General features: G+C 45.8%; 1 protein-coding gene across 2 annotated transcripts in view; it reads right to left on the reverse strand.

Annotated features, from left to right (window-relative positions):
- LOC139260323 (cilia- and flagella-associated protein 46) overlaps positions 1-25,922 on the reverse strand; it is a 681,403-nt gene that overhangs the window by 515,174 nt on the left and 140,307 nt on the right. For both annotated transcript variants that reach the window (XR_011592768.1, XM_070876797.1), the window contains exons 15-17: positions 24,161-24,288; positions 23,911-24,059; positions 18,509-18,642 (exon numbers count right to left, since the gene is read on the reverse strand). Coding sequence is in view for 1 of the 2 variants with exons in the window: in XM_070876797.1 (XP_070732898.1) it covers positions 18,509-18,642; positions 23,911-24,059; positions 24,161-24,288 (411 nt within the window). In the remaining variant the exon portion in view is untranslated. The remainder of the gene's footprint in view (positions 1-18,508; positions 18,643-23,910; positions 24,060-24,160; positions 24,289-25,922) is intronic.

Here is a 25,922-nt window from a genome sequence, read left to right on the forward strand (position 1 = left end):
GAGCAGGCGGAGGATGGTGACGAAGTCATTCACAGGAGTACATGGTCTCTATGCAAAAGAGATGGCAATCTGTGGATAAAAGATGGCTATCTATGGAGAATAGTTGGCAAGCGCTCATAGCCCAACTGTCTGGTAGGGATGTCAACATAGACTTCGGTTCTCATGGTCCCACTGCTGTACAGCAAGGTGCTTTCCAAGGATGATGGTGAGAGGGCACATGGAAGTAGGGGCTCCTTGCAAAGCGTTCACACTTCTCCCCTGTTGCACCCTCTCCTCCCCCCCCGCCGCCGCCCCCCCCTCCCCCCAATCGGTCAGAGTTGCAGATGGCTCCTCGGATCGCGATGGCTAAGTCTGCCCCTGCACAGTCGCAGGAGTAGCAGATTTTGGTAGGGCCATCACGGGCTCCAAAACCCAGAGGTTTTCCGCCAAAAGAATCCAATCAATCACAGCAGGGAAGTGAGCAGGCTGCCTCTACTTCTGCTTAAGCCACAGAGCTAGCACCTCAGAAAAGCTTAAAAGAAAGATGAAATACCAGTAGATGCACAAGGGTTTTCCTGGGTGTTTTAATAAATGTTTGTGTAAAGTTTCTGCTACTGTGATGTCACAGATAAAAATATTTATTTTCACATTTTTCCATTCGTGGTCAAATTTGTCTGCTAGTTTGGAAGTGGCTTAGTGAGTTGGCGTGAATGTTAACAAAAAACATTACCTACAGCAATGGTGGTCAGTGTGAAAGGAATGGCTTCGTCATTGTAGGGATGCTTTATGGTGTGGGTTTGGGGTGGTAGGAACATGGCACAGTATGTGACAGCCATATGGGTGTTGTTATATATGTAAACCTGTAAATATCTTGTGTAACCACTAGCGGGCTCATCCCCTGGAGTTCCAAGGGATCCTACAATCCCTTGGGAGCACTTGTACTTAAGGAGGCCTCACAGGCTGGAGAGGCACCCTGGAGACCTGTAATAAAAGACTAAGGTTACACTTTACTTTGAGCTCACAGTATCTGGTCAGACTCTTTATTCATACATAACAGGTGTAATGCCTTAAGTTGTAAATCTGGCCATGATGAGGCCATCTGGCCTCCTGAGCAGCAATGTGCTTGTGTGCCAAATGGCCTCATCATGGCCAGATTCATTTAACTCCCAGACCACAGGTTCCTCCTGCTCCTCCTCGTCTTCCAGCTGATGCTCTTCTTCCTCCTCTGAAGAGGCTATGCACCTCATGTCTTGCTCCTCATGCAGCACTAATCCTCACTGCTGCGCTATGTGCAGGGCACAGCAAACCACAACAATTCTGGAGACCCTGACTAGTGTGCACTGAAGGCCTCCTCCAGATCCATCAAGGCATCTGAAGTGCATTTTCAGCATGCTTATTGTCTGTTCTATGACACATCTGGTGGAAATGTGGATTTCAATATATCTCTCCTGGCCTCAGTACTTGGCTTCAAGGGTGTCAGTGGATAGCCCTTCTCTACAAGCAGCCAGCCATCTGTTTGGAGGCGTGAAGACCTGAGGGAGGGTGGACTTTCGCAGGACGAAAGAGTCTTGGCAGCTGCCAGGGAATTTGGCACACACATGCATGATGATCTTCCTATTGTTGCAGATGATCTGTACAGTTGACAAAGACTCCTCAGTGCTGATGGGGTGCCCTGATGGCCACATGTAAGCAGTCGATGATGGCCTGCACTCATGGGAAGCTGGCCAGAGCGGCACAGCCGAGCACCCATTCAGTAACACTGGCTTCTTCAGTGGCAGAGTTGATATAATTGGCTGACTTGTCAAACAGAGCATCGGTTACCTGTGTGATGCATCTGTGAGTGACCGACTGCAAGATGCCACAAATATCTGCTGCAGATTCCTGGAAGGAGCCTGAGGTGAAGAAGTTGAGGGCGCTGGTGACTTTGACAGCCACTGATAAGGCGTGGCCACCCACTCTTCTGGGGTGCAGGTCTTGCTCCAGCAATCTGAAAACGTCTGCAATGAACTGGCCCGATAGCCTGAGCCTCCTTTGACACTGCTGCTCAGTCATGTTGAGGAAGCTCATCCACTGCCTGTATACACTGTGTTGGGGGTTTCACCTCTGGCGCTGTGCAGCCCTGCGCTGATACCCACTGTCCTGTGCAGCATCAGGTGGTTGAGGAGAATGGAGGTGTTGTTGTTGGTGCTGCTAGTGTGCCTGATGCTGCTGGTGTTGAGCCTCAGCGAGAACCGATTCTGAGAACCAAGTTGAGACATTATAAACAACACCCATGCTTACGTAATAGAAAGCAGGTCAAGTTGAGATGACAGATGTGAAAGGATCTACCAATTAGGTGATAGTGAATCCCCACTTTGCTGAAAAGATTTCCAAGCTCGGAAAAGCTAAATCTGTGCTGACAAGTAACTCAGCAACAGCATCTGCCTCAGGAAAGTGACCAGCTGTCAGATGGGGGTCTTTATTGTACTTTCCATGCTGTGCCCTAATGAGCTGGATCAATGGCCACTCAACTTCGCCTCAGGTTCACAGATGTGGTTCCCGAGCAGCATGATTCCTGTGGTCATCCAGGGAAATTTGAAAGGTCAGATTAAAAATAGGTTTAAGGGTCTGACAAGTACCTAGTAATCATCTAAATTACTTTGGTCACCTCTGCCGCTCGGGTCGCTGCCACGCTGGCAAACGTGCCTGAGGGAAAAGCGCTTGGGGGCAGGATGACAGCGGATTACCAACCCATTCCAAGTTATTTCAAATTTCCCTCCAGATCCGCATGGAGACCTGAAAATTCCAGCCTTTACCTTTTGACAGCCCAGACCTCATCCCTCCTTGATAGGTTTACGATGTCCTTTTGTTGCAATATGGTTATTCTTTGCCATGCCTACTATATCATACACTGCCAACTGTACCACAAACATTATAGCACCATCCTTCTTCTCTTGTCCTAGCCACCTTGCGACATTTTTTAGATCTTTTCCTATGCCCCTCAATTCCTCCTGATGTTACCCATGTGTCCTCTCGAGCAATGGTATTGAACAAATTTATGTACTTGACATCTCTATTTAATGTAAATAAATATATTAATTCTAGTCTGTAAACTATCTGTTGTGTATTTAGTGCCCAATGATCTACAAGGCCACATTAAATACAGCAAGCAGTTATTTTAACGAATGCACAACCATCATTTTCCTAATTATGCTCCGTATTAACGCTGTTTCCCAATGGTATACTAGATCACGGAATCCATAAAAACCTAAAATTGTAACAGTTACGTGCCAAAAAGGAATTGATTCATAGTGAACTTAGTCGTATCTGTAATTTAACTTTTTTTTCAGCCACACGAGAACTGGTACAATCATAAAATAGCTTTCATTAGAAACATTTCTACTTCATTACTGGGGTATGAGAAGCATAAAAACAAATGGCCAATTTCAAGAATCAAAACATAACAAAAGATACAATTACAAATTTGGATACAAAAGGTAACATCACTACCAGACAATCAGGGGATGAACTCAAATGATTAAGTACTCTTAGGGGATCATTACACAAGTCTATTACAGTTCATTTTGATAAAGGGAAAAAATCGTATTTTATTACTGGAACTAGAATCTTTGGGGGGAATTTTAACTCACCACAGGTGGGTTTGGGTCGGGTGTAATGTTAAAAGCTAAATACATTTGATGGGGGAGTTGGTTGGAAGAGATTGGAGGTCAGGGGGACATTGATGGGGGGCTGGAGGAGGAAAGATCATAGAGGGTCCATGGAGAACATCGGGAGGGTATTGGATTGTGGGGGTGGTCCGATCGCTGGGGACATAAACAGGTTTCCCGAACACAACACGCCTCAAACCCGGCCACCTCTGGTTTTAACAAAGGCAGGACCAGGGGGCGGGCAACCAACTCGCTCCCGGCAGACGGGTCGCTCGTTTAAATATTTTAATGAGGCTGCATGCCTCAGGTTAATTCCCTGTTCCAGCTTTAACACTGGCCAGATGAGTTTCCCGGGCCTCGGGAAACCCAGCAGCTAAAGGGAGACAAGGACTGCTGCATGGAAGAGTTAAGTACTTTTACAACACTTGTAGAAATGCTTCCTCCAGCCCACCAAGCAAACCTGTTAACATCCCCAGCAATCGGACCTCCCAGGGATCCGATGCCCTCATGATGACCTCCATGGGCCCGCCATGATCTTTTCCCCTCCTCCCCAATCGCTCAGGCCCTCCCATCGATGACCCACTGACCCCGATCTTTCCAGCCCCTCCATCGATGTCATCCCCGATCCACAATATCCCCGGCCCTCCATCAATGTCCTGCCAGGCCAACCAACCGCTCTGGTCCCACCAACGATGCCCCCCTGAGCCTCGATCTCTGCTGGCCCAACTACCCTGTAATGATAGAATGTATAGCACCCTCTAGCTAGGAGGGAGAAAACTCATGTGTGCATGAGGATCGCCATTGCTGACTGAGCTCCACAATAAAGAGTTAAATTGAACTTAAGAGTTGTTCAAGGGACTATAAGTACATGGTGTCATAAGTGGGATGCTTCTGATCTTTCATCGAACACATCTGCGATCGAAATATTGGAACTGTAAAGGTAAAACCAACATCATCTATGAACGGTACCAGGTTAACAACTGTAGACAAGGGGACGAACATTATGACAGATATCTCGTGAAGGTGAGGGAGCTGGCATTGTCATGTAATTTCAGCAATTTGAGGGATGATTTCATGAGAGACCACATAGTCTGTGGAATATCTGTTAACACTCTGAATAAGAGGCTGTTGCAAAAATCAAGCCTAACACTAGATAAATGTATGATGCTCTGTAAAGCTACGGAAGCCACAGTTGCGCAAACTAAATCCATGAAGCTCCACATCAGACAGAAACCCCGACCCACAAAGAAAGAGTTCACAGAAAAAGAGTTCATGAACAATTGTAGATATTGTGGCAAAAGACATGAGTTGTCAAAAACTAAATGCCCAGAATATGGGAAGACCTGCACAAGTTGCGACAAACAAAATCACTTTTCTCAAAAGTGCAGCAGAGTGGATTGAGGCACAAGTCTACACATAAGCTTAAATATAAGGGTAAGTCAAAATTTCATGCACTTATACAAAGACAGTGATGATTCTGATTTTGAAGTCATGACTGTAGAGATGCTTGGTAAAGTTCATCACACAATCGAGGACAAATCTGACAGAAAGTATCCGAACAAGATGATGGCTATCTTCTCCATTAAAGGTCAAATAGTAAAAATGCGAATAGATTGTGGGGCCACATGCAATGTGCTACCTCTTAGATACTTACCTAAAGGCTTAAAGGTAAAATATTCTAAGACAACACTGTCATTATATGACAATCATGCAACTATTCATGCCACTGGAAAATACAAAGAACAAGCAAAAGTACGTTGTGCCCTTTGTGATCATTGAGGGCCAAAGTGCACCACTGATTGGCTCATGCACTGCTCAATAGCTATAACTGATACAAGTGCAGCATCAGAATATCGTGGTGATAAATGTAAGGTTTACACATTTTCATAAGACACAGGAAGAGGCCACGAACTAAAAATGGTTCAAAGAAACTTTTGGGACTGCCTGGGAGGGAAAAAGGGCGCCAGCCTGGGGCATGTGGTGACTCATCACTGATCGATACAATCTCTGCAGTCAGGAGCTAGACCTGATTATACAAAGGGATTGATACAATCGGGCAGAGGAGCCCCTGGATTGATTGACTGGAGGGGGAAAAACAGTTCCCTAGAAGACTACAAGTCTACAAAAAACCAGGACAACAGAGAGTCCCACAAGGCGCACATCTTTGGATAACGGGACACGAAAGATAAAGGGTTATCTTTCGCCCCGTCGATTCCGTGTGCAAATTGTGGCCACCCAAACCCATCACTGCAGCAGTCCAAACAGATCACCAAAAACATCGAAACTCATCCAGATGCGTTAATGGAAGACCCAGCACAGCAGGAGATTTATTCATAAAATGGATATATATGTACGAGCTGAGAGCAGCTCAAAAGGGGAAGGAACGGAAGGAAGAAAACAACAGAACGAGAGGAACAGAATAGACCAGAAGGACAAGCAGGACGAGAAAGAGGGAACATCGGAGAGGAACAACTGGTCAAGGAACAAACGATCACGAGCCTACAATCGACAATAACAGCAACTAACTGGACGGGTCATTGTATGTCTTCGGTCAATTCTCTCAGAAGTCTTGTTCGGTAATTTTTAGTTGTTTTTTGCGTAATAAAACTAAACTTTGTGTTACGTGGAGTCCTTCCCTGTAATTCCCGAGGTCTATGAATCAAAGTAGAGTGGAAAACGAAAACCCTACATAAATGAACCACGCGAATCACAAACTAAGAACAATGCAAACATCTCGCTAGGTCAAAAACTGATGTCAACAATGCATATCTAGATGTGTTTAAGGGACTTGGGGGTAGAACCTCCACTTTTGTGCTTATCGTCCAAAAATGGGTGTTATTTCCGGCATGAAAGAGGGTTTTCTGATCACTGGCTTCTTGCCCATTCTCAAAACATCTAGTTTCCATTTTTGAAAATGGGCGTTACCGCGAACGATATCAAATGGGCGGTAGCATTAAATTGTTTTGACCTACTGCCGTAAAGTGTGGCCGTCCCTAGCAACAGCATGGCAATGCTCGATTCCCGCGATTCAGGAGGTCAAGGGTCATCATGACATGAGCAGAAGAGGAGACAGAGAGAGAAGGAGCTCAGATGCACTGAAAGCGTGTGTGGCTCTGGTGTGTGCTTGTCTGGCTGTTGCGGGAGGCATGATGGAAATTCACCAGTAGCAAAAAGCCTACTCAGCACCAAGAGCATAGTTGGCACCGAGTTTTTGTCCAACAAATAAGATATAACATGGAAGGGATGGAGGAGGCCCTGGAGCTGATAGCCAGGAACACTGGTGGAAGATGGAGCGCCGCACTGCACCCCAAGGTGACGCACCCCCATTGCCAACCACACGCGAGAGCCAGCAGCAACATCTTGCTTCTGGCTCGGAGCACGTTCCCACCTTGGGATCGTCCTCTCCCGTATCCATCCAAGCAGCACTTCGGCCGGCATCCACCCAACCTCTCCCCCCGCCCCCAATGAAGCATCGCCTGAGGATCTCCTCACACAGGCGGCTTGGAGACAGAAGGGGAAGTGGTAGAGGTGGGGAGGAGAAGCAGAGTGGGGGGGGAGGGGTTTGATGATTTCAGAATAATGTTCGGTTTAAATGTTTTTTATTTAACAAAACCTCATAGCACATTGGCTCAGTTGGCTGCACCATTACACGCTGGTGATTCCTTAACATCAAAGGGTATAATCACACTTAACTTCAATCAACTTAAACTTTAACTGTCACCAAGATGATGTCCACCATTGATGTATGACCTGCACACCCAGCAATGTGTCAGCCTTGTAAATAACACCAATGTTCTTTCAGACAAAGCGATCATTGATGAGCTCCTGACGTAAGGCTCTTGCAGCTATCATGCCGCCATGGGCCCTTTCATGCGGTCTACAGGGGGGTGGGGGCATGTCTTCAGCATCATCCTGATTGTCTGAGCTGATGTCAGCATCCGCCTCCTCGTACTCCTCTTCCTCTCTCTGGTGAGGTGGACTGTCAGACTCATCAGGCAATTCTTGTCCCCTCCTGATAGCCAAGTTGTGTAGCAATGAGCACACCACCACGAATTGAGCTTCATGCTCAGGGTGGTATTGGAGCTCGACTCCTGAGTGGTCCAGGCATTTGAAGCGCTGCTTCAGCACTCCAATAGTATTCTCCATGATTTTGCGAGTTGCTTTGTGGCTCTCGTTGTATCGCCTCTCGGCCTCTGTGTGGGTGTCATGCAGGGGAGTCATCAGCCAGGTGGTGAGGCCATATCCTTTATCACCAAGCATCCAGCATTGACCTTGTTGCTCATTGTTAAACAAGTCAGATACAGTGCTCTCACACAGGATGTGAGCATCATGGATGCGGCCCAGAAATTGAGCATTCACTGCCAGTATAATTTGCTGGTGGTCGACAACCAGTTGGACATTCAGGGAGTGGAATCCCTTGCGGTTCCTGAAAACCTCTGCATCCTGAAAAGGTGCCCGCATCATGATGTACGTACTGTCTATTGCTCCTGCACCTTGGGGAAGTTTGCAATTCTGGAGAATCCGAGAGCCCTCTCACTCTGTGCCTCCCTGGTCATAGGGTAGCTGATCAAGTCCCTCCTGCCTGCGTACAGGGCTTCAGTGACCTGCCTAATGCAGCGATGTGTGGCATGCTGAGAAAGTCCGCAAATGTTACCAGCTGTGGCCTGAAAAGAACCCGAGGTGTAGAACGACAGTGCCATGGTGACTTTGACCTCAACGGACAGTGCAGTACTCATGGTGCTGGCAGGCTGCAGATCTGCCCTTATCAGTTGGCATACCTTAGTGATAAACTCTTTGTGGAAGCGCAGTCTCAGAAGGCAGGTCGTGTCGGGCAAGTTGAGGTAAGAATGCTTCTCCTTGTACTTGCGAGGGGTGTAATGTCTGTCTGTCACTTCTTACATTGGGCACAAAATGCAGTGGAGTGTTCCTTTGGTGATGTCGAGTCTGCTGCATGTGTTTGGTCATCAAGAGAGGGTGAGAAAGGACAGGCCCCATTGCAGTAGCTCTCTGTTTTCCACCGATTGCTCACTGAAGGGCTAATTAAAGAGTTAAATGCACTTTATGCTAGCCTGGCAAAAAATAAGTTGATATAGCAAATTATCAGGTGCAGCCTAACCACAGGATATGTTTTTTCAGAACAATGGTCCTGAGTTTATGGTGTAAGTTCCTGTTATTGGCAGGAGGCAGGATGCAGTATACATATGTTCATATCCAAGGAGGATGTAGAACAATTAACAAAGTTGAAATTAAACAATCTGTAACAAATCGAAAAAAATTGTCACACGGTAGAAAGACTGACCAATGAAAATGTAAATGATGACATTGCAAAGAATTCTGGAAAAAAGAAGCAGCTCCTAAAGTGTTCGGGGAGAACGGTTGGGAAGGTATCCAGTTAAGGAACTGGTGTAGACCGTGTCTCCCTTGATCAAGGAATTAAACAATTCTTTTCTCCACAACAGGCATGTGTTGAGTGTCTTTGTCATACTCCACATCACTCACAAACAAGGAATGTCCCGACGAAGACACCACTTCAATTCCAATCGGTCACAGTATGGTCAAGATGTTTTTACAGATGTTCACATCAACTCCAACGACCTGCAGAGTACATCCAAACTCCGCCAAGGTTGAAGCACAGCAGCCTGTTAAAGGACGCGATATGTGATCTACAACATGGCGTCCATAACGCTGTGATTCATTCCGGTTAGTTCCACATTTTGTGGGCATTTTTTTGGGCGAGCGATATTGTGGGTGATATGTGTGCGACATGGTAAAATTGACGATGGGCGATCTCCATGACCGCTAGTTTGGATAAATATGCTCTTTACGACAAAAAACAGTGGGCGGGCGTTAATATTGAATCTCGGCGTTAATTCTGTGCGGAAAGTAACGTTGGGCGATATTATGGGAGTTGAATTCGCCCATTTTGCTGATTCCGCCCAAAAAAAGTGGGCAGGCGGTAATATTTTTTCTTGCCGTTAAGCACATGGGAAAAGTAAACCTCGGCGATAAGTTTCCGAAAAATGCCCGCCAGTTTACATTTTGTGCCAAAATGGGCGAGATAGAAGAACATAAGAAATAGGAACTGGAGTAGGCCATACAGCCCCTTGAGGCTGCTCCACCATTCAATAAGATCATTGCTGATCTGATCATGGACTCAGCTCCATCTCCCTGCCCGCTCCCCATAACCCCTTATCTCCTTATCGTTTAAGAAACTGTCTATTTCTGTCTTAAATGTATTCAATATCCCAGCTTCCACAGCTCTCTGAGGCAGCGAATTCCACAGATTTGCAACCCTCTGAGAGAAGAAATTTCTCCTCATCTCAGTTTTAAATGGGTGGCCCCTTATTCTAAGATCATGCCCTCTATTTCTAGTCTCCCCCATCAGTGGAAACATCCTCTCTGCATCCACCCCGTCAAGCCCCCTCATAATCTTATACATTTCGATAAGATCACCTCTCATTCTTCTGAATTCCAATGAGTAGAGGCCCAACCTATTCAACCTTTCCTCATAAGTCAACCCCCTCATCTCTGGAATCAACCTAGTGAACCTTCTCTGAACTGCCTCCAAAGCAAGTATATCCTTTCGTTAATATAGAAACCAAAATTGCACACAGTATTTCAGGTGTGGTCTCACCAATACCGTGTACAGCTGTAGCAAGATTTCACTGCTTTTATACTCCATCCGCTTTGCAATAAAGGCCAAGATACCATTGGCCTTCCTGATCACTTGCTGTACCTGCATACTATCCATGTTTCATGCTCAAGTACTCCCAGGTCCTGCTGTACTGCAGCACTTTGCAATCTTTCTCCATTTAAATAATAACTTGCTCTTTGATTTTTTTCTGCCAAAGTACATGACCTCGCACTTTCCAACATTATACTCCATCTGCCAAATTTTTACCCACTCACTTAGCTTGTCTATGTCCTTTTGCAGATTTTTTGTGTCCTACTCACACATTACTTTTCCTCCCATCTTTGTATCGTCAGCAAACTTGGCTACGTTACTCAGTCCCTGTTAAGTCCTGACTCTAATGTACTGACTTACACGAGACACATGCTGAAGTCAAGGTCACTCAGGACCTGCACCTTTAATTCCAGCTCTCCAGTCCTGCACTTGCCTGAGACCTCCCTTTATATACCACAGTGGGACAGGTATGGAGTGTCTCCTGCAAGTGCACCCCTGGTGGTAAGGTATGCTTATTGTTACAGGTCATATCCAGTTACAGTCATGTATAGCCTGGTAAGATACAGTTATAGACAGTAATGTGAGATACATGACATCACCCTCCCCCAAGGTCTTCTTGTCTTTATAGATTCAGTCTCTCAGGTGGTCTGCGCTCTCGCGTGGAGCGTCTTAGTTGTGGTTCAGTTGTTTGCCTTGGTGCCTGTTTTTCATTCGGTGTGATTGTTGGTATCTCGCCTGGGCTGTCTGTTTCATTCGGTGTGATTGCTGGTATCTTGCCTGGGCTGTCTGTTGAGACTGCCCTTTCCTCAAGTTGTTCCACTTGTCTGTCCACCAGGTGTGGTTTGAGTTCCACATTGTAGTCTGCCTCTGGTTCTTCAGTGTTATCAGTGAATCTACTTTTTACTTGGTCTACATGCCTCCGGCAGGTTTGGCCATTGTCCATTTGTACAACCAGTAGCCTGTTTCCCTCTTTGTCTGTTACTGTCCCTGCAAGCCATTTGGGACCCCGGCCATAGTTTAGCATAAACACTTTGTCCCCTATCTCATTCCACCTCCCACTCGAATTTCGGTCATGGTACTCAGTTAACTTTTGACGCTTTGCCTCAACAATTTCATGCATGTCTGGGAGGATTAACAAGAGCCTGGTCTTTAAGATTCGTTTCATCAATAGTTGCGCGGGGGGAACCCCAGTCAACGAATGCGGACGAGATCTGTATGCCAGCAGCAGTCGCGACAGGCGGCTCTGCAACGTGGGACCTTGGATTCTGAGCATGCCTTGTTTAATGATCTGCACTGCTCCCTCCGCCTGGCCATTGGAGGCCGGCTTGAAAGGTGCTGTCTTAACGTGATTTATACCATGGTCAACTTTAAAATCGTGAAATTCTGCGCTGGTGAATCACGGACCATTATCACTGACCAATATGTCAGGAATGCCGTGCGTTGCAAACATGGTTCTAAGGCTCTCCACAGTGGTGGAGGTGGTGCTCGAGTTTAAAATGGTGCACTCGATCCATTTTGAAAATGCATCAATGACTACGAGGAACATTTTGCCCATGAATGGGCCCGCATAGTCTACATGCACCCGCGACCACGGTTTGGTGGGCCAGGGCCAGGGGCTTAGGGGGGCCTCCCTGGGGCATTACTGAGTTGGGCACAAATGGTGCACCAACGGACGCAGAGCTCCAAGTCCACGTCAATGCCAGGCCACCAGACATGAGATCTGGCTATGGCCTTCATCAGGACGATCCCCGGGTGCTCGCGATGGAGCTCCCGGACAAACGCCTCCCTGCCTCATAAGGGCATAACTACTCGGTTGCCCCACATCAGGCAGTCTGTGAGAGTTCATGCATGCGCCTATGGAAGGGTTTGACTTCCTCGGGGCAGGCATCGCGAGCCTCTGCCCAGTCACCGGTTAGGACACATCTTTTTACTAGAGATAACGTGGGGTCGCTGGTCGTCCAGGCTCTGATTTGGCGAGCTGTCATGGCCGAACCTGTGGATTCAAAGGCATTGATTGCCATGACCATCTCACAGTTCTGTTCGTCAGACCCTTCTGTGGTCGCCAGGGATAGCCTGTTAAGCGCGTCGGCACAGTTGTCTGTGCCTGGTCTGTGCCTTATTGTGCAGTCGTAAGCTGCCAGCATGAGTGCCCACCGCTGAATGCGCGCCGAGGCGTTGGCGTTGATTGCCTTGCACTCGGATAGTCGGAATGTGAGGTGTTTGTGGTCAGTTTCTAACGCAAACTTGGCCCCAAAAAGGTATTGGTGCATCTTTTTGACACCGTACACGCACGCGAGCGCCTCCTCCTCAACCATACCGTACCCGCGCTCCGCCCGCAAAAGTGACCTGGAGGCATAAGCAACGGGCTGCAATTTACCCGCATCATGATGTGCTGTAAAACGCACCCGACCCCGTACGCTGACGCATCACACGTAAGGACTAACTTTTTACCTGGGTCAAAAAAGGCTAAAACACTCTTGGAACATAGAAGGTTGCATGCCTTATTGAAGGTGCATTCTTGGGCGTCCCCATCAAACCAATCGCACCCCTTTCTGAGTAGCACATGGAGAGACTCCAGCAGCATACTCAAGTTCTGCATAAAGTTCCCAAAGTAATTAAGTAGCCCGAGAAAGGCGCGCAGTTCCAAGACATTTCGGGGCCTGGGTGCCAGGCGAATCGCTTCGGTTTTGGATTCGGTTGGGCGGATTCCATCAGCGGCAATCCTTCTGCCCAAAAATTCAACCTCAGGCGCGAGAAACAGACACTTGGATTTCTTAACTCTTAGGCCTACCCGATCGAATCGACTTAGTACTTCCTCAAGATTGCGGAGATGAGCGTCGGTGTCCCTGCCCGTGATGAGTATGTCATCTTGAAACACAACCGTCCCCGGGATGGACTTGAGCAGACTTTCCATGTTGCGCTGGAATATAGCAGCTGCAAACCTGATGCCGAATGGGCATCGATTGTACACAAAAAGGCCTCGATGTGTGTTGGTGGTGGTGAGTAGCTTAGACTCTTCGGTCAGTTCTTGCGTCATATACGCAGATGTGAGGTCAAGTTTCGAGAAAAGTTTTCCTCCAGCCAACGTGGCAAATAGGTCCTCCGCTCTGGGCAGCGAGTATTAATCCTGTAGGGAGACTCTGTTTATGGTAGACTTGTAATCCTCACAGATTTGCACGGATCCATCAGGCTTCATGACGGGGACGATGGGGCTTGCCCAGTCGCTGAATTCCACGGGAGAAATTATGCCTTCCCGCAGAAGCCGGTCCAGTTCATTTTCAATCTTTTCCCTCATCACATAAGGCACAGCTCTAGCCTTGTGATGGACCGGTCTGACATTCTGTGTGATGTAGATTCTAACTTTAGCCCCTTTGAAGGTGCCCACACCTGGCTGAAAGAGATGTTCAAAACGGCTTAGAACTGTTGAGCAGGAGGTCCATTCCTCTGACGACATGGCGTGAACATAATCCCATTTCCAATTAAGTTCTGCTAGTCAGCTTCTCCCCAACAGGGCTGGGAGATCCCTGGGGACAATCCACAGGGAAAGCCGGTGCACCATCCTTTTGTGTGTGACTGAGAGCATGGCGCTGCCAAGGTCTGGGATGATTTCTTTAGTAGAGGTCCTTAGTTTGGTGTCAATCTTTGTGAGTTTTGGTCTGTTGCTTTTGTGCGGCCATAGCTGTTCAAATTATTGAACGCTCATGAGGGTTACAGTCATGTATAGCCTGGTAAGATACAGTTATATACAGTAATGTGAGATACATGACAGTCCCTTCTTCCAAGTCGTTAATATAGATTGTAAATAGTTGGGGTCCCAGCACTGATCCCTGCGGCGCCCTACTAGTTACTGGTTGCCATTTATCCCGACTCTCTGTTTTCTGTTAGTTAGCCAATTCTCTATCCATGCTAATATATTACCCCAACCCCGTGAACTTTTATCTTGTGCAGTAACCTTTTATGTGGCACCTTGGATATATGGTCGTTGTACATTATTTCAGCAGTAAAATGAGTGTTAAGTGGGCGTTAAGCATGCAAAAAAAGTGAAGGTTCTAGCCCTTGGACACACATGCCAGGGACAGTTCACCTTGAACTTAATGAATCAGCAACACCAGTTGTAATGCCACCCAGATGGGTGCCAATAGCGATCAAACAAATGCTGAAAGAGGAACTGAATCATTTGGAAAAACGACAAATCATCACGAAAGTTGTTGAACCGATGGACTGGGTATCCAGTCTAGTGACTGTATAAAAGTCAAATCGAAAGATGAGTATGTATCGACTCTCAACATCTGAACAATGTCCTGAAACGCGGACACTATCTACTCCTGTGATCGATGACATCTTGCCACAGATGTCAAATGTAAAGGTCTTCACTGAAGCAGACTGCAAGGAGGGTTTCTTGCAATGTGAACTAGATACAGAATCTTTCTACCTCACGACCTTCCAGACACCATGGAGACGATATCGATGTAATAGAATGCCATTTGGCATCAGTCCTGCCCCGGAAATCTTCCAGTAGAAACTAGACAAGAAACTCAAGGGTCTTGATGAAGTCTACAAAATTACAGGTGATATCTTGATCACTGGACGCGGTGAGACACTTCAGGAGGCCAATCACGATCATGATGCAAACTTACACAAATTCATGCAGAGATGCAGAGAGCAAAACATCAAACTAAGCTTCGATATGTTCGAATACAAGAGCTCCCACGGAAAATTCATGGGACACATAATGTCTAGTGATGGACTCAAAGCTGACCTAAGCAAAGTTGTCGCAATCAACGAAATGCAGAAACCGCAGATGTCGCAGATGTACAACGATGTATCGGCATGACAAAGTACCTCGCAAAATTCTTGCCAGATCTTTCAGACCTCAGTGAGCCTCTGCGACGGCTTACTCATAAAGACACGGTCTGGAAATGGACTGAAGAACAAGACAAAGCGATTGAAGCTATCAACAATGCGTGACAGATTCTCTGATGCTCAAATACTTTGACTCCAAACTTGCAACCAAAGATCAAGGAGATGCTTCGAGAAAGGATCTTGGGTTCGTCCTTCTGCAACAAGGACAACCAATCGCATACGCGAGCCGAGCGCTCACTCCAGCAGAAATGCGATACTCGCAAATCAAAAAGGAGCTGCTCGCTCAATCTTCGAAATGGAAGAAAACCATCAATAGGTATATGGTCGCAAGAATATGCTATGGATAGATCATAAGCCTTAGGTTGCCATACAACGCAAGCCGTTATATGCAACACCCAAGCAGTTACAACGTCTGTTCATTCGGCTCAACCAATATGACGTTGAAATAAAGAAACATACAACAGGCAACTGCAAGCGACTCCACACTATAACTGGTCATACAACAAATCACAATTGGGTGGCCAGAGACGACACATGAATGTCCACCTGAAAAGCATGCACACGATGCGCATGCGCCTGTTATGACAAACTCACAACACAGGATGGCATAGTCTTCAAAGGCTACCGCTGTGACATACCAAAAACCCTGAGATTTGACATTCATCAGCAACTTCATGCTGCTCACACTTGCATCAAGAGCACTCTTTGACATGCCAGAGAATCCATCTATTGGCCAGGACTGAACAGTGACATAAAGGAAAATTGTGGTCAGAGGCTTCCTTCGTAAAAACGCCTCCAACCCCCAAAAATCTACAAAAGTATCTGGTGGTCCTGGAACAACGTGCGATTCTAGACAGAGGCCTAGATTCGCTGCGCAGCGCAAGAGAAGATGTCTTTCAGGTACGTACGTACATGCTGGAGTTACATGGGCCTGGACCACCAATCACTATGCAGTATTCTCATTGATAAAAATGGGAGCTCCGTTTATACGAGTTCTCATTACTATCAATGAGAATAACCCCCTAAAAGACCGAAACACAGAATAATAAATAAATAAATAAAACAGCTCACATATTTAAAATTAATTGAAATTAAATGTAATTAAATGTTTTAGAAAAAAAATGTTTTTTTTAAACTTTTTATGTGTTTTAATAGGGTTAAAAATAAACTTACCTTAATGGACATGATTTTTAATATAAAAATGAGTGTTTAAATTTAATTTTTATATGTTTTAGAAGTGTTACGCTGGTAAAAGTAGGCTATACATCTGCTTTTAACAGGCGCATGCGCATCGTGTCCCGAAAATCGGCTTTTATGAGGCCTCGCCGGGTCCATGTACACTTCGTACCATAGTTTCAAAGTGTGAAACATGCAACAGCTATCAGTCGAGCCAACCAAAAAAGCCATTGATGAATTACGACCTCCCTCAGAGACTGTTGGAAAAGATTGGTTGTGACATATTCACACTCGATGGCCTAGGCTACTTATGCACAGTGAACTACTACTCAGACTATTTCGAGATAGTCAATCTACAAGGTAAGAAAGATGCCACTGTCATCATCAAACACTTCAAGAAACACTTCTCCAACCACGGTATTCCAGACATGGTTCAATCTGACAATGGACCTCCCTTCAACTCACAACAGTTCACAAACTTTGCCAAAAAATATGGATTTGATCACACAAGTTCACTAGAATATTCACAAAGTAACGAAAAGGTTGAGAACGCGGTTAAGCTTGCAAAGCATTTAATCAAGAAGACAAAGAAAGACTGCAGTGACTTCGACATGAACCTTCTCATCTGGCGGAACACACCAACCGAAGGCCTTGATAGTTCGCCAGCACAATGCTTACTCGGTCGCCAACCAAAGGCAAACATACCCAATCACAAATGAACTACTCAAACCAAGAATCGTACAGAACATCAACAAAGAAAAGAACCATGCCAAACAAGCACACTATAACAACAGAGGTGCTACAACACTTCCTACACTGCAGGAAGGAGAAACAGCGAGACTCAAACAGATATGAGACAGCAAAGTGTGGCAAAAAGCTCAGGTTCAGAAACAGGTCGGCATTCGGTCATATCAGGTCATTACAGAAGATGGCCGTGAGTATCGCCGAAATAGGAAACATCTGAGAAAGAGACATTTATCGAAACTCCAGAGATCGCAGTGACACTTACACACAATCTGCTGCCAACACAGCCAACTAACAGGTGAAACAGCACTTCAATGACAACACGTGAAAACAGGAATATGTTGCCTGATATTTCCCCTCAGATCACTGATAAAGGGTCTAAAGCGATCAATGAACAGAACACCACTTAAACAACCAGTTTGAGGTGAAGCAACAGAATCTGCACAATACCAAAATACCTGGAACATTGTACAGGAATAGGAAATCATGGACACTGGACATTTGGATAATCAATAAGACAAGGGTTTTGTTGTTGTTTGTTAAACTTATAGATGTTTACTACATGTATTCATGAGATGTTAAATACCAGTTTATATTGAAGCTCACTTTAAATTCACATTTTGTTTCTTATGAAAGGAAAGGCATAATGATATAATGTATAGTGCCCTCTAGCTAGGAGGTATAGCACCCTCGATCTGTAGGGAGAAACCTCATGTGTGTGTGTGAGGATCGCCATTTTAACTGCACTTTGCTGACTGAGCTCCTGAATAAAGAGAGCTAAATTGAACTTAAGAGATGTTCAAGAGAATATAAATACACCCCCATCGATGTCCCTCACAACCCCCGATCTGTCTGGCACTTCATCGATGTCCCACCCTCCTCAAATCCTGGCTCCTCCATTGATGTTGCCCAACCCCGAATCTCTCTAACCCCCATCGATGTCCATCCAACCCCCGATCTCTCCATCCCTCCATTTTGTAACACAGCTGTGCCCTGGTGCCGAAGGTCTACCCATCTGACAGACAGCCAGCCTCTCAATCTGGCTGGCTGCGACTGGGAAACGAGATTTTTAAAATGGTAATTAGGTCATGCCGTTAAATTTGGCAGGGCCTGAGGGAAACCCATTCTTCTAGGTTTCAGAACCACAAAATTGCCCCCGCGCGCACAATCATCCTACCTTCTCATTAATATCAGGTCCTTTATTACTGCCTCTTACTCGCATCATAGTTTGGTAAAAGTCAGAATGCGACAGAGTCTCAGTTCATTAAATACAATAAGTCCAGTGTGCTTGGATTTTGTTTTAAAACGTATGATTCTTGAACATTTTTAAAGTTTCTTGCTCCAATTGCTTTTTCATTGCATATGTACATTATTTGAAAACGGTGAAAAACTCAAAAAGGAAAGCTCAAAATACCTGTAAGTTATCCATTCTGGAATGCTCTCTGGATCTTGGGCTACATATCCCTGAAGATGCTTGTGTTGATCCTTTGGGAAAACTGCATGGTTGTTAAACAGAACGCCCTCTGATTTTAACAACTGAATGGTTGCCTGGCCAAATAAATTACAATGTTAAACTTTAAATTCCTTAAAATAAAACAAATGTCACCAAAACAGTTAATTATTCTTAGTTCACAGTAGATATTAACTAATTTTAACTATCTTCTCAAGTGATTAGAAAATTAGGAGAGGTTAATAGAGACAATGGGCCCAAAATTCACCATTTAGCTCCATGCTTTTGGAGCTAAGTGTTTTTTGGAGCTAACTTAATTTAAGCCGATTTTACTAGTTTCACCAATCCGTCCTTAACAGATAACGGCCATTTTTTTTAAGTGCCATTTTTATGATGTCACTCAGGGTCAAACCCACTCATAACTCCATTTTTGCCTGTTTTCGCGAGTTTCGCCAATAAGGATTTTTTTAAGGACAGCGCTAAGGACCACTTTTTAAAACCTTGCTTTACCATGTCGGAGTCCGATCGAAATTACTGACGCCATCTTGGGAAACGGAGCTGAGTTACCGCAATCGGAGTTGTCGCCTTTCTTGAAGATGGCCACGATTACCGTATCGCTGAGGTCCCCTGGCATGCTCTCCGCCTTCCAGATGAGAGAAATGAGAGTGTGTATTCACGCCAAAAGTGCTTTTCCGCCATGTTTTAGTGCTTCGGCGGGGATTCCATCTGCTCCTGAGGCCTTGTTGTTTTTCAGTTGTCGGATGGCCTTTTCTACCTCATGCCAGGTTGGGGTTGTGCTGAGATGGTGGCGGGTAGCATGCTGTGGGATGGAGTCAAGGACACTCGTGTTGAACACAGAGTCTCGGTTGAGGAGATCTTCGAAGTGCTCCTTCCAGCGAGCACTGACTGCCTCTCTGTCCTTGATAAGTACCTCTCCATTCTTGCCAGCAATGGGGTAGGACCCTGGGTGCTTGAGCTGTAGGTGGTCTTGACTGCGCTGAAGAATCCACGCATGTTGTGGTTGTCAGCTAGTTGCTGGATCTCCTGCACTTTCTCCACCCACCATCTGTTCTTTAGGTCAAGAGTTTTTTGTTCGACCTTGGCCTTCAGATGTCTTTAGAGCTGTTTCCTTGCTCTCGAATTGTGTTGCTGTTTCTAGTCCAAGAATGCCTTGCGCTTGTGGCTTATTAGCTCCTGGATCTCTTGGTCGCCCTCGTTGAACCAGTCTTGATTTTTCCTGGTTGAGTGACCGAGCGTCTCTTCACAGGTGCTAATTATGGAGGCCTTGAGGGCAGACCAGGCACTGTGGACATTCTGCATCTCTGGGTCACTGGGAGTCGCCAGGCTGACAGTGAGACACTAGCTGAATTGTACTTTCTTAGCCGGGTCGTGGAGTGCTCCAGCGTTGATGTTCCTGTGGCATTGGTTCTGTTGCCGTCGCTGTTTTGGGGCTACGTTGATGGTGTTGACAGAGTGGATTAAGCGGTGGTCCTTCCAGCAGTCTTCAGCTCCTGTCATGGTGCGGGTGATGCGCATGTCCTTGCGGACCCTCGCTCGGATGATGACTTACATAAGATCGTAAGAACATAAGAAATAGGAGCAGGAGTCGGCCATTTAGCCCCTCCTGCCTGCTCCGCCATTTAATAAGATCATGGCTGATCTGATCATGGATTCAACTCCACTTCCCTGCCCACTCCACATAACCCTTAAAAATCTGTCTATCTCTGCCAATGACACAGCCTCCACAGCTCTCTGGGGCGGATAATTCCACAGATTTACAATCCTCTGAGAGAAGAAATTCCTCCAAAACTCAGTTTTAAATGGGCGGCCCCTTATTCTGACACTATGCCCCCTAGTTCTCGTTTCCTCTATGAGTGGAAATATCTTCATTGCATCCACCTCATTATCTTATATGTTTCGATAAGACCACGTCTCATTCTTCTGAACCCCAATGAGTATAGGCCCAACCTACTCAACATGTCTTCATAAGTCAAACCCCTCATCTCCGGAATCAACCCAGTGAACCTTCTCTGAACAACCTCCAAAGAAAAGTATATCCTTTCTTCAGTACGGAGACCAATACTCCAGGTGTGGCCTCACCAATACTCTCTTACCCCAGTACTGGTGCCAGTGCCCCATGAACCAAAACCCATTTCTCCCATACCAGTCTTTGAGCCACGTGTTTAATTCTCTGATCTTATTGATCCTATGCAAATTTGCTCGGGGCTCAGTTGGTAATCCAGAGATTATTATCTTTGTGGTTCTGCTTTTTAATGTGGCCCCTAGCTGCTCAAATCCCTCAACAGAACCTCTTTGTTTGTCCGATCTATGTCGTTGGTGCTCACGTGGACCGCAACAACTGGATCTCCCCCTCCCACTCCAAGTTCCTCTCCAGCCCAGAGGAGATGTCCTTAGCCCTGGCACCAGCCAGGCAACACAGCCTTTGGATTGAGTTTTCCCTAACCCCCTCTCTGCCAATCAAACCTGCCCAGTGGTCTGTGTCCTTTCCAACTCTGACGATAATGTAACCCAGGAGGATCATAGAAACATTGAAACATAGAAAATAGGTGCAGGAGCAGGCCATTCGGCCCTTCACGGCTGATCATGCAACTTCAGTACCCCACTGCCGCCTTTTCTCCATACCCCCTGATCCCCTTAGCCGTAGGGACCACATCTAACTCCCTCTTGAATATATCCAACGAATTGGACTCAACAATTTTCTGTGGTACATATCAGCTTGTCGTCTGTTGGTACTCGGGATAGGTATTGTTCGAGGCTGGAGTAGAACTCCTCTTTGATCTCGTCTGTAGCTTCGAGTGTTGGGGCGTACGTGCTGAAGACCATAGCACACTGGTTCCGGGCTAGGGTGATCTGAAGAGTCATGAGGCGTTCGTTTATCCCGCATCTCTGAGATGGCTAACTAGTTCATTTTTTATGGCGAAGCCAACTCCATGGAGGCGACAATCTTCTTCTGGTTTAACGTTTCAGAAGAAGGTATAATCATTACCTTGTTCCTTGAGCTGGCCTTCCTCTGCCCCTGCTGGGTCTCGCTTCGAGCAGCGATGTCAATGACGAAACGTCTGAGCTCCCGGGCAATGATAGCAGTTCGCCGTTCTGGTCTATCGCTGTTGGCGTTGTCCATGAGAGTCTTGATGTTCCAGGTCCCAAACTTAATTTTGAAGGGTGGAAGATGCCTATGCAAGAATTTTTTTAACGTGGGATGGTCGTTGCACACCAGCTACCACACGTGCTTGACAGAGCACAGTCTTGGTCCAGTGGCAAGGGGGTCCAAGACAACTGGAGACCAGGCTCCGCTGTATGGGCCTAGCATATACAAACACACATACTCCTACTGTCCTCCTTTCTCCTTTCCGCAGACCCTCTCTCCCTGGGTTTCATAGGACTCAATGATGAACTCGCTGCTGGCCCGTGCTGTGCCACTCCTGGGTCATGACCTCGCTGCTGGTCCATGCTGTGCCGCTCCTGGGCCATGACCCCACCGCTCTGGGCTACGACCCCGCTGCTGGTCTACGCTGTCGCTGGCTTATTAGGAGCAAATCAGCAGTCGCTGAATTTCGTGGTCTTAATGCCCCTCCGCAATCATACCACTGCAACCTGCCGATTACTGCACTCAATACCACTCCGCTCCATTTTTTTCAAAATAAGCTGAATTTCCTTCCAAGCACCACCAGGAGCAAAGCAGCAAAATGCGGCATGTTCAACCCATTTCGGGCGGAGGTGAATTTCAGCCCTAGTGTCTGGGCCTAGACATACACGTGCCGACCCTATGATTGGGCAGAATGAGGGGAGTATTGGGAAAAATGTAATTCATTATTATGGGCTAGAAATTCCTTAGCGTCCCGATTGGGGCGTTAACTTTTGAAAAGTAGAAAAAGTAGCGGCAGGCACTAATGATTCTCTCCTGCCAGGAAAGTTAGCTTTAGCTCTCCAAGAGGGAAGTTTAGCACTAAATCAAGCGTTAACCTCTTCTCTTTGGGCGCGAGGCAGTAGCGGCAGAACGCTGAACAATTTGGATCACTTTACTAATGGAACAGAGGATGCTTTCCACGCTTAAAGATAAGGGCCAATGATGGTGCACAAGCTACCTGTCGTCTGCTCTGCATTGCAAGGCAACCTGCGTGACTGCCATTACACTCTCACAAAGTGGAGTAGCACTTGCAGCAATGAAACATCAAAAACTTTGAGCAGACACCGGACTGGTGTAAATAATAAAGATTAGCCTACCTGAAAACCATTCTCTTTAATTAGCGCTCCCCAAGTGGCCAGCCTAGTTGACAACATCTCCTCTTCCTGCTCGGCGATACAGCAGGGGGCAGGAGGCAAATTCACATCCAGGCGATAACGGGGCGCTGCGCACTTTATGATGTCACGATCTGTGAGGTAAGAGTTAGTGCCAGCGCTAAACCAGCACTGAAGTTCACGGGCATCCAACGGGAGGCGCTAAGCAGCCAAATTTCTCCCCAAATGTATTGTGTCTCAGTTCTGTTTTTTTGAGCTATAATCTAGGGGACTTTTGACTCGCTCAGGGTAGAGGATTGAGCTGAGGGTGAGACGACAGGGTGCTGAAGGTGCGTGAAACTAGGTCACACCTTCTATCCAAGGGACAAGGGGTAATATAATTCTCAATTGTGTCTTACTGCTTAAATATAGTAATGTATTGATTCTTGATAACGCCTGAATAAAAGTCAGAACGGTTACCAATATGATGTCAGTGTCAAACAATTCAACAGAGAGTCCAAAAGGATTATTACACATATTAAAGTTCCAAACCTATATTCCTTCCTTTTTAGCAGATGGAATAGACACCCAATCTCATTGTTGGGGAAAATGGGCACAAAAATGTTGAGCATTCTTCTCTGCTTCCGGGTGCTGCCTATCCATAGATGCTTCAATTAAATGCTCCAAAATAAGAACTAATTACCTATTTTCCAAGCTGAATCATGTCCTGTGCTTCATATCTCATTCTAAATATTATTGTTGTAGTCTTACCTGCTCCATAATGCCTTCCTATACATGTAAGATTAAAAAGCCATAAATAGTTGTTCCTGTACAGTTGCTCATTTGTGCTGCACCTTTCACACTTATTAGGATAAATTATGTATCTTGTTCCTAACCAAACATTTTCGGATAAATACATCATGGAAAAATAATTTCCCTTTCCTTCAAATTCTAACCTTCATGTTGCCGACATGTCTAACTTTTGTGCTATTCATCAGAACAGATTATGCCAAGGCTTCACAACACACTGTTGTATTGATAATAATACACATAAAAATATACAAAACTGATTGCAAACTCTGTGGGCCATTCAAACCGACTTATTATTGAATTATTGAACTTCCTACCTCTCCATTAATTAAGTATATGTCGGCCATGAGTATGAGTAAATCAGATGCAGAAAAACATACTTCGTGTGGAGCTTGTAGTACTAATGAAGGCATTGTATCTATGCTGCTAATGTTTCCCTCAGAGATACTTGTACTTATTGCTTCTCCTGAAATAAAGCAAAAAAGCAAACAAAATACATGTTCTAGCTCATGCACACAGACATAATAGACCTCTTGAAAAATAATTAAGCCATTCTTTTAATCTTACTATCTTCAGCGTGTTTTGTTTTCCATCGTCCATCATCATACAATAGGCAAAATTGACAAGCTGTACGACAGACATCCCAAACTTCTTGCTTACGAGCAACTTTAGCTAAATCGGCCCAAAGTCTTACCCTACAAACCCAACAAAATAATTTAGGTGTATATTATAATAATGAACCACAAATGATAACAACCTACAGGAATCACAATTTGGCTTCTGTTTTCCATAAACACTGCAAAAAAGTTTTTAAAGAAAGAAATTGGTATCTTACTTGGTGAAATATCACAAATAATAATGAACATTTGTCCCAAAATTGTTTTAGGTGATTCACATCTATTTAATGTGCAACAAAGTTCAGCTCATCCTTCCTAAATGTATTGTGCACATTAAACTAGTGTGGAGACACTTAAAACTCATGCCAGACCTCAGGTGCCTGTCACACACTCTTGGGTGCCAGGCCACTGGCCTGGCCGAAACCCTCCCTGGTGGCCCAGTGGGCCAAAGTTTTAAAATCGTGAAGGCCCTGCCCTTTAAGTGAAGGGGAGAGCCGTGGTGACGCAGCGCCGTGATGACGGCATCGAGGCGGCCACTCCGCACCGTTCCCAACTTCCACCCTCAGGTGTTGCCACCGCTACATCTCCGTCCCTCTCATGTAGTCACCGCCCCCATTAAGAGCAACTTCTGGATCTGAATTTTAAAAAAAAGAAAGAGCAGAGGTCACTCAAGAGGTGACCTCAACCACAGCTGCGGTAAAAACCATTGAAACGGGAAGCGTGTGCCCTGTTTTGAGTGGGGTGCAATTTCTACCGCGTAGTTTAATCAAGGCTGTATCCCAACATAACCAGATTCCATTCCAAATTACTGGCCAGCTTTGGGGCCTCATATTAATAAGACTAGCAGTTCTCAATTACAAAAGTTGAAGTTATACTAAGTGTGTAAAATAAGATTTTATTTCCTAATTCTCCAACAGTCATTCCACATTACTGGACATTGGATCGAGAATTTCCTTGGAGCTGTTTCCACTCCGATCCCCTGAAATTCCACTGAAAATGCAGCAGAAGCTACATTTACATGTGTAAATGGGGTTTCTGCTGCATTTCCAAATCCCATTTCCAGCACATATCAAGCAAAGTTACGATGGTGGAGTGAGAGCAGCTCTGAGGAAAATCTCAGCCTAGATATATCCTGTTCATCCAAACATCATTGAAAATTATACAATATTGATCAACCTCTGCATCCCACCTCCTCCCCCTGCCACTGCCCCCCACCCCAACCACCACAACTACCTCCCTTTTTACCAACCGCACAATCTTCTGAGAAGCAAAAAAAGGAAAAAAAGCTTGGCTGCAAAATTCGGCTCTGTTGTGGCCATTGTTTGGGTGCTACGGGTGCGGGCCGCACCAGTCGCCAGGTTGGGTGGTCGCAGTGAGCGTGTACCGGAGGTGTGCAGAGTGGGCAGATCGTGACGTATTTGGCATAACGCTGCCATTTTGGAGCTCAACCCTTCAGCTAATGCCTTCTCTTAAGTTCACACAGCTGAACAAGTGTTCAGCAGCAGGAAGGACAAGTGCTATTTAAAAGGATCATCAACTACTTGCAAGTTAGTTGCTGATTGATGTCTACTGGCTGTTGTGTGTTTGTCAGAGTATTTGGTGCTCTGCATATAACTTGATAAAGTCTACAGGCAGTTGATAATGCCAACAGGAAGTGGTGTGTCAGGTGTGTCATGTGCTGAAGGACTTTGTCCTGATTTCAAGGTTTCAGC

This window comes from Pristiophorus japonicus, chromosome 3 (assembly GCF_044704955.1).
Source record: "Pristiophorus japonicus isolate sPriJap1 chromosome 3, sPriJap1.hap1, whole genome shotgun sequence".
Taxonomy (NCBI): Eukaryota; Metazoa; Chordata; class Chondrichthyes; family Pristiophoridae; genus Pristiophorus; species Pristiophorus japonicus.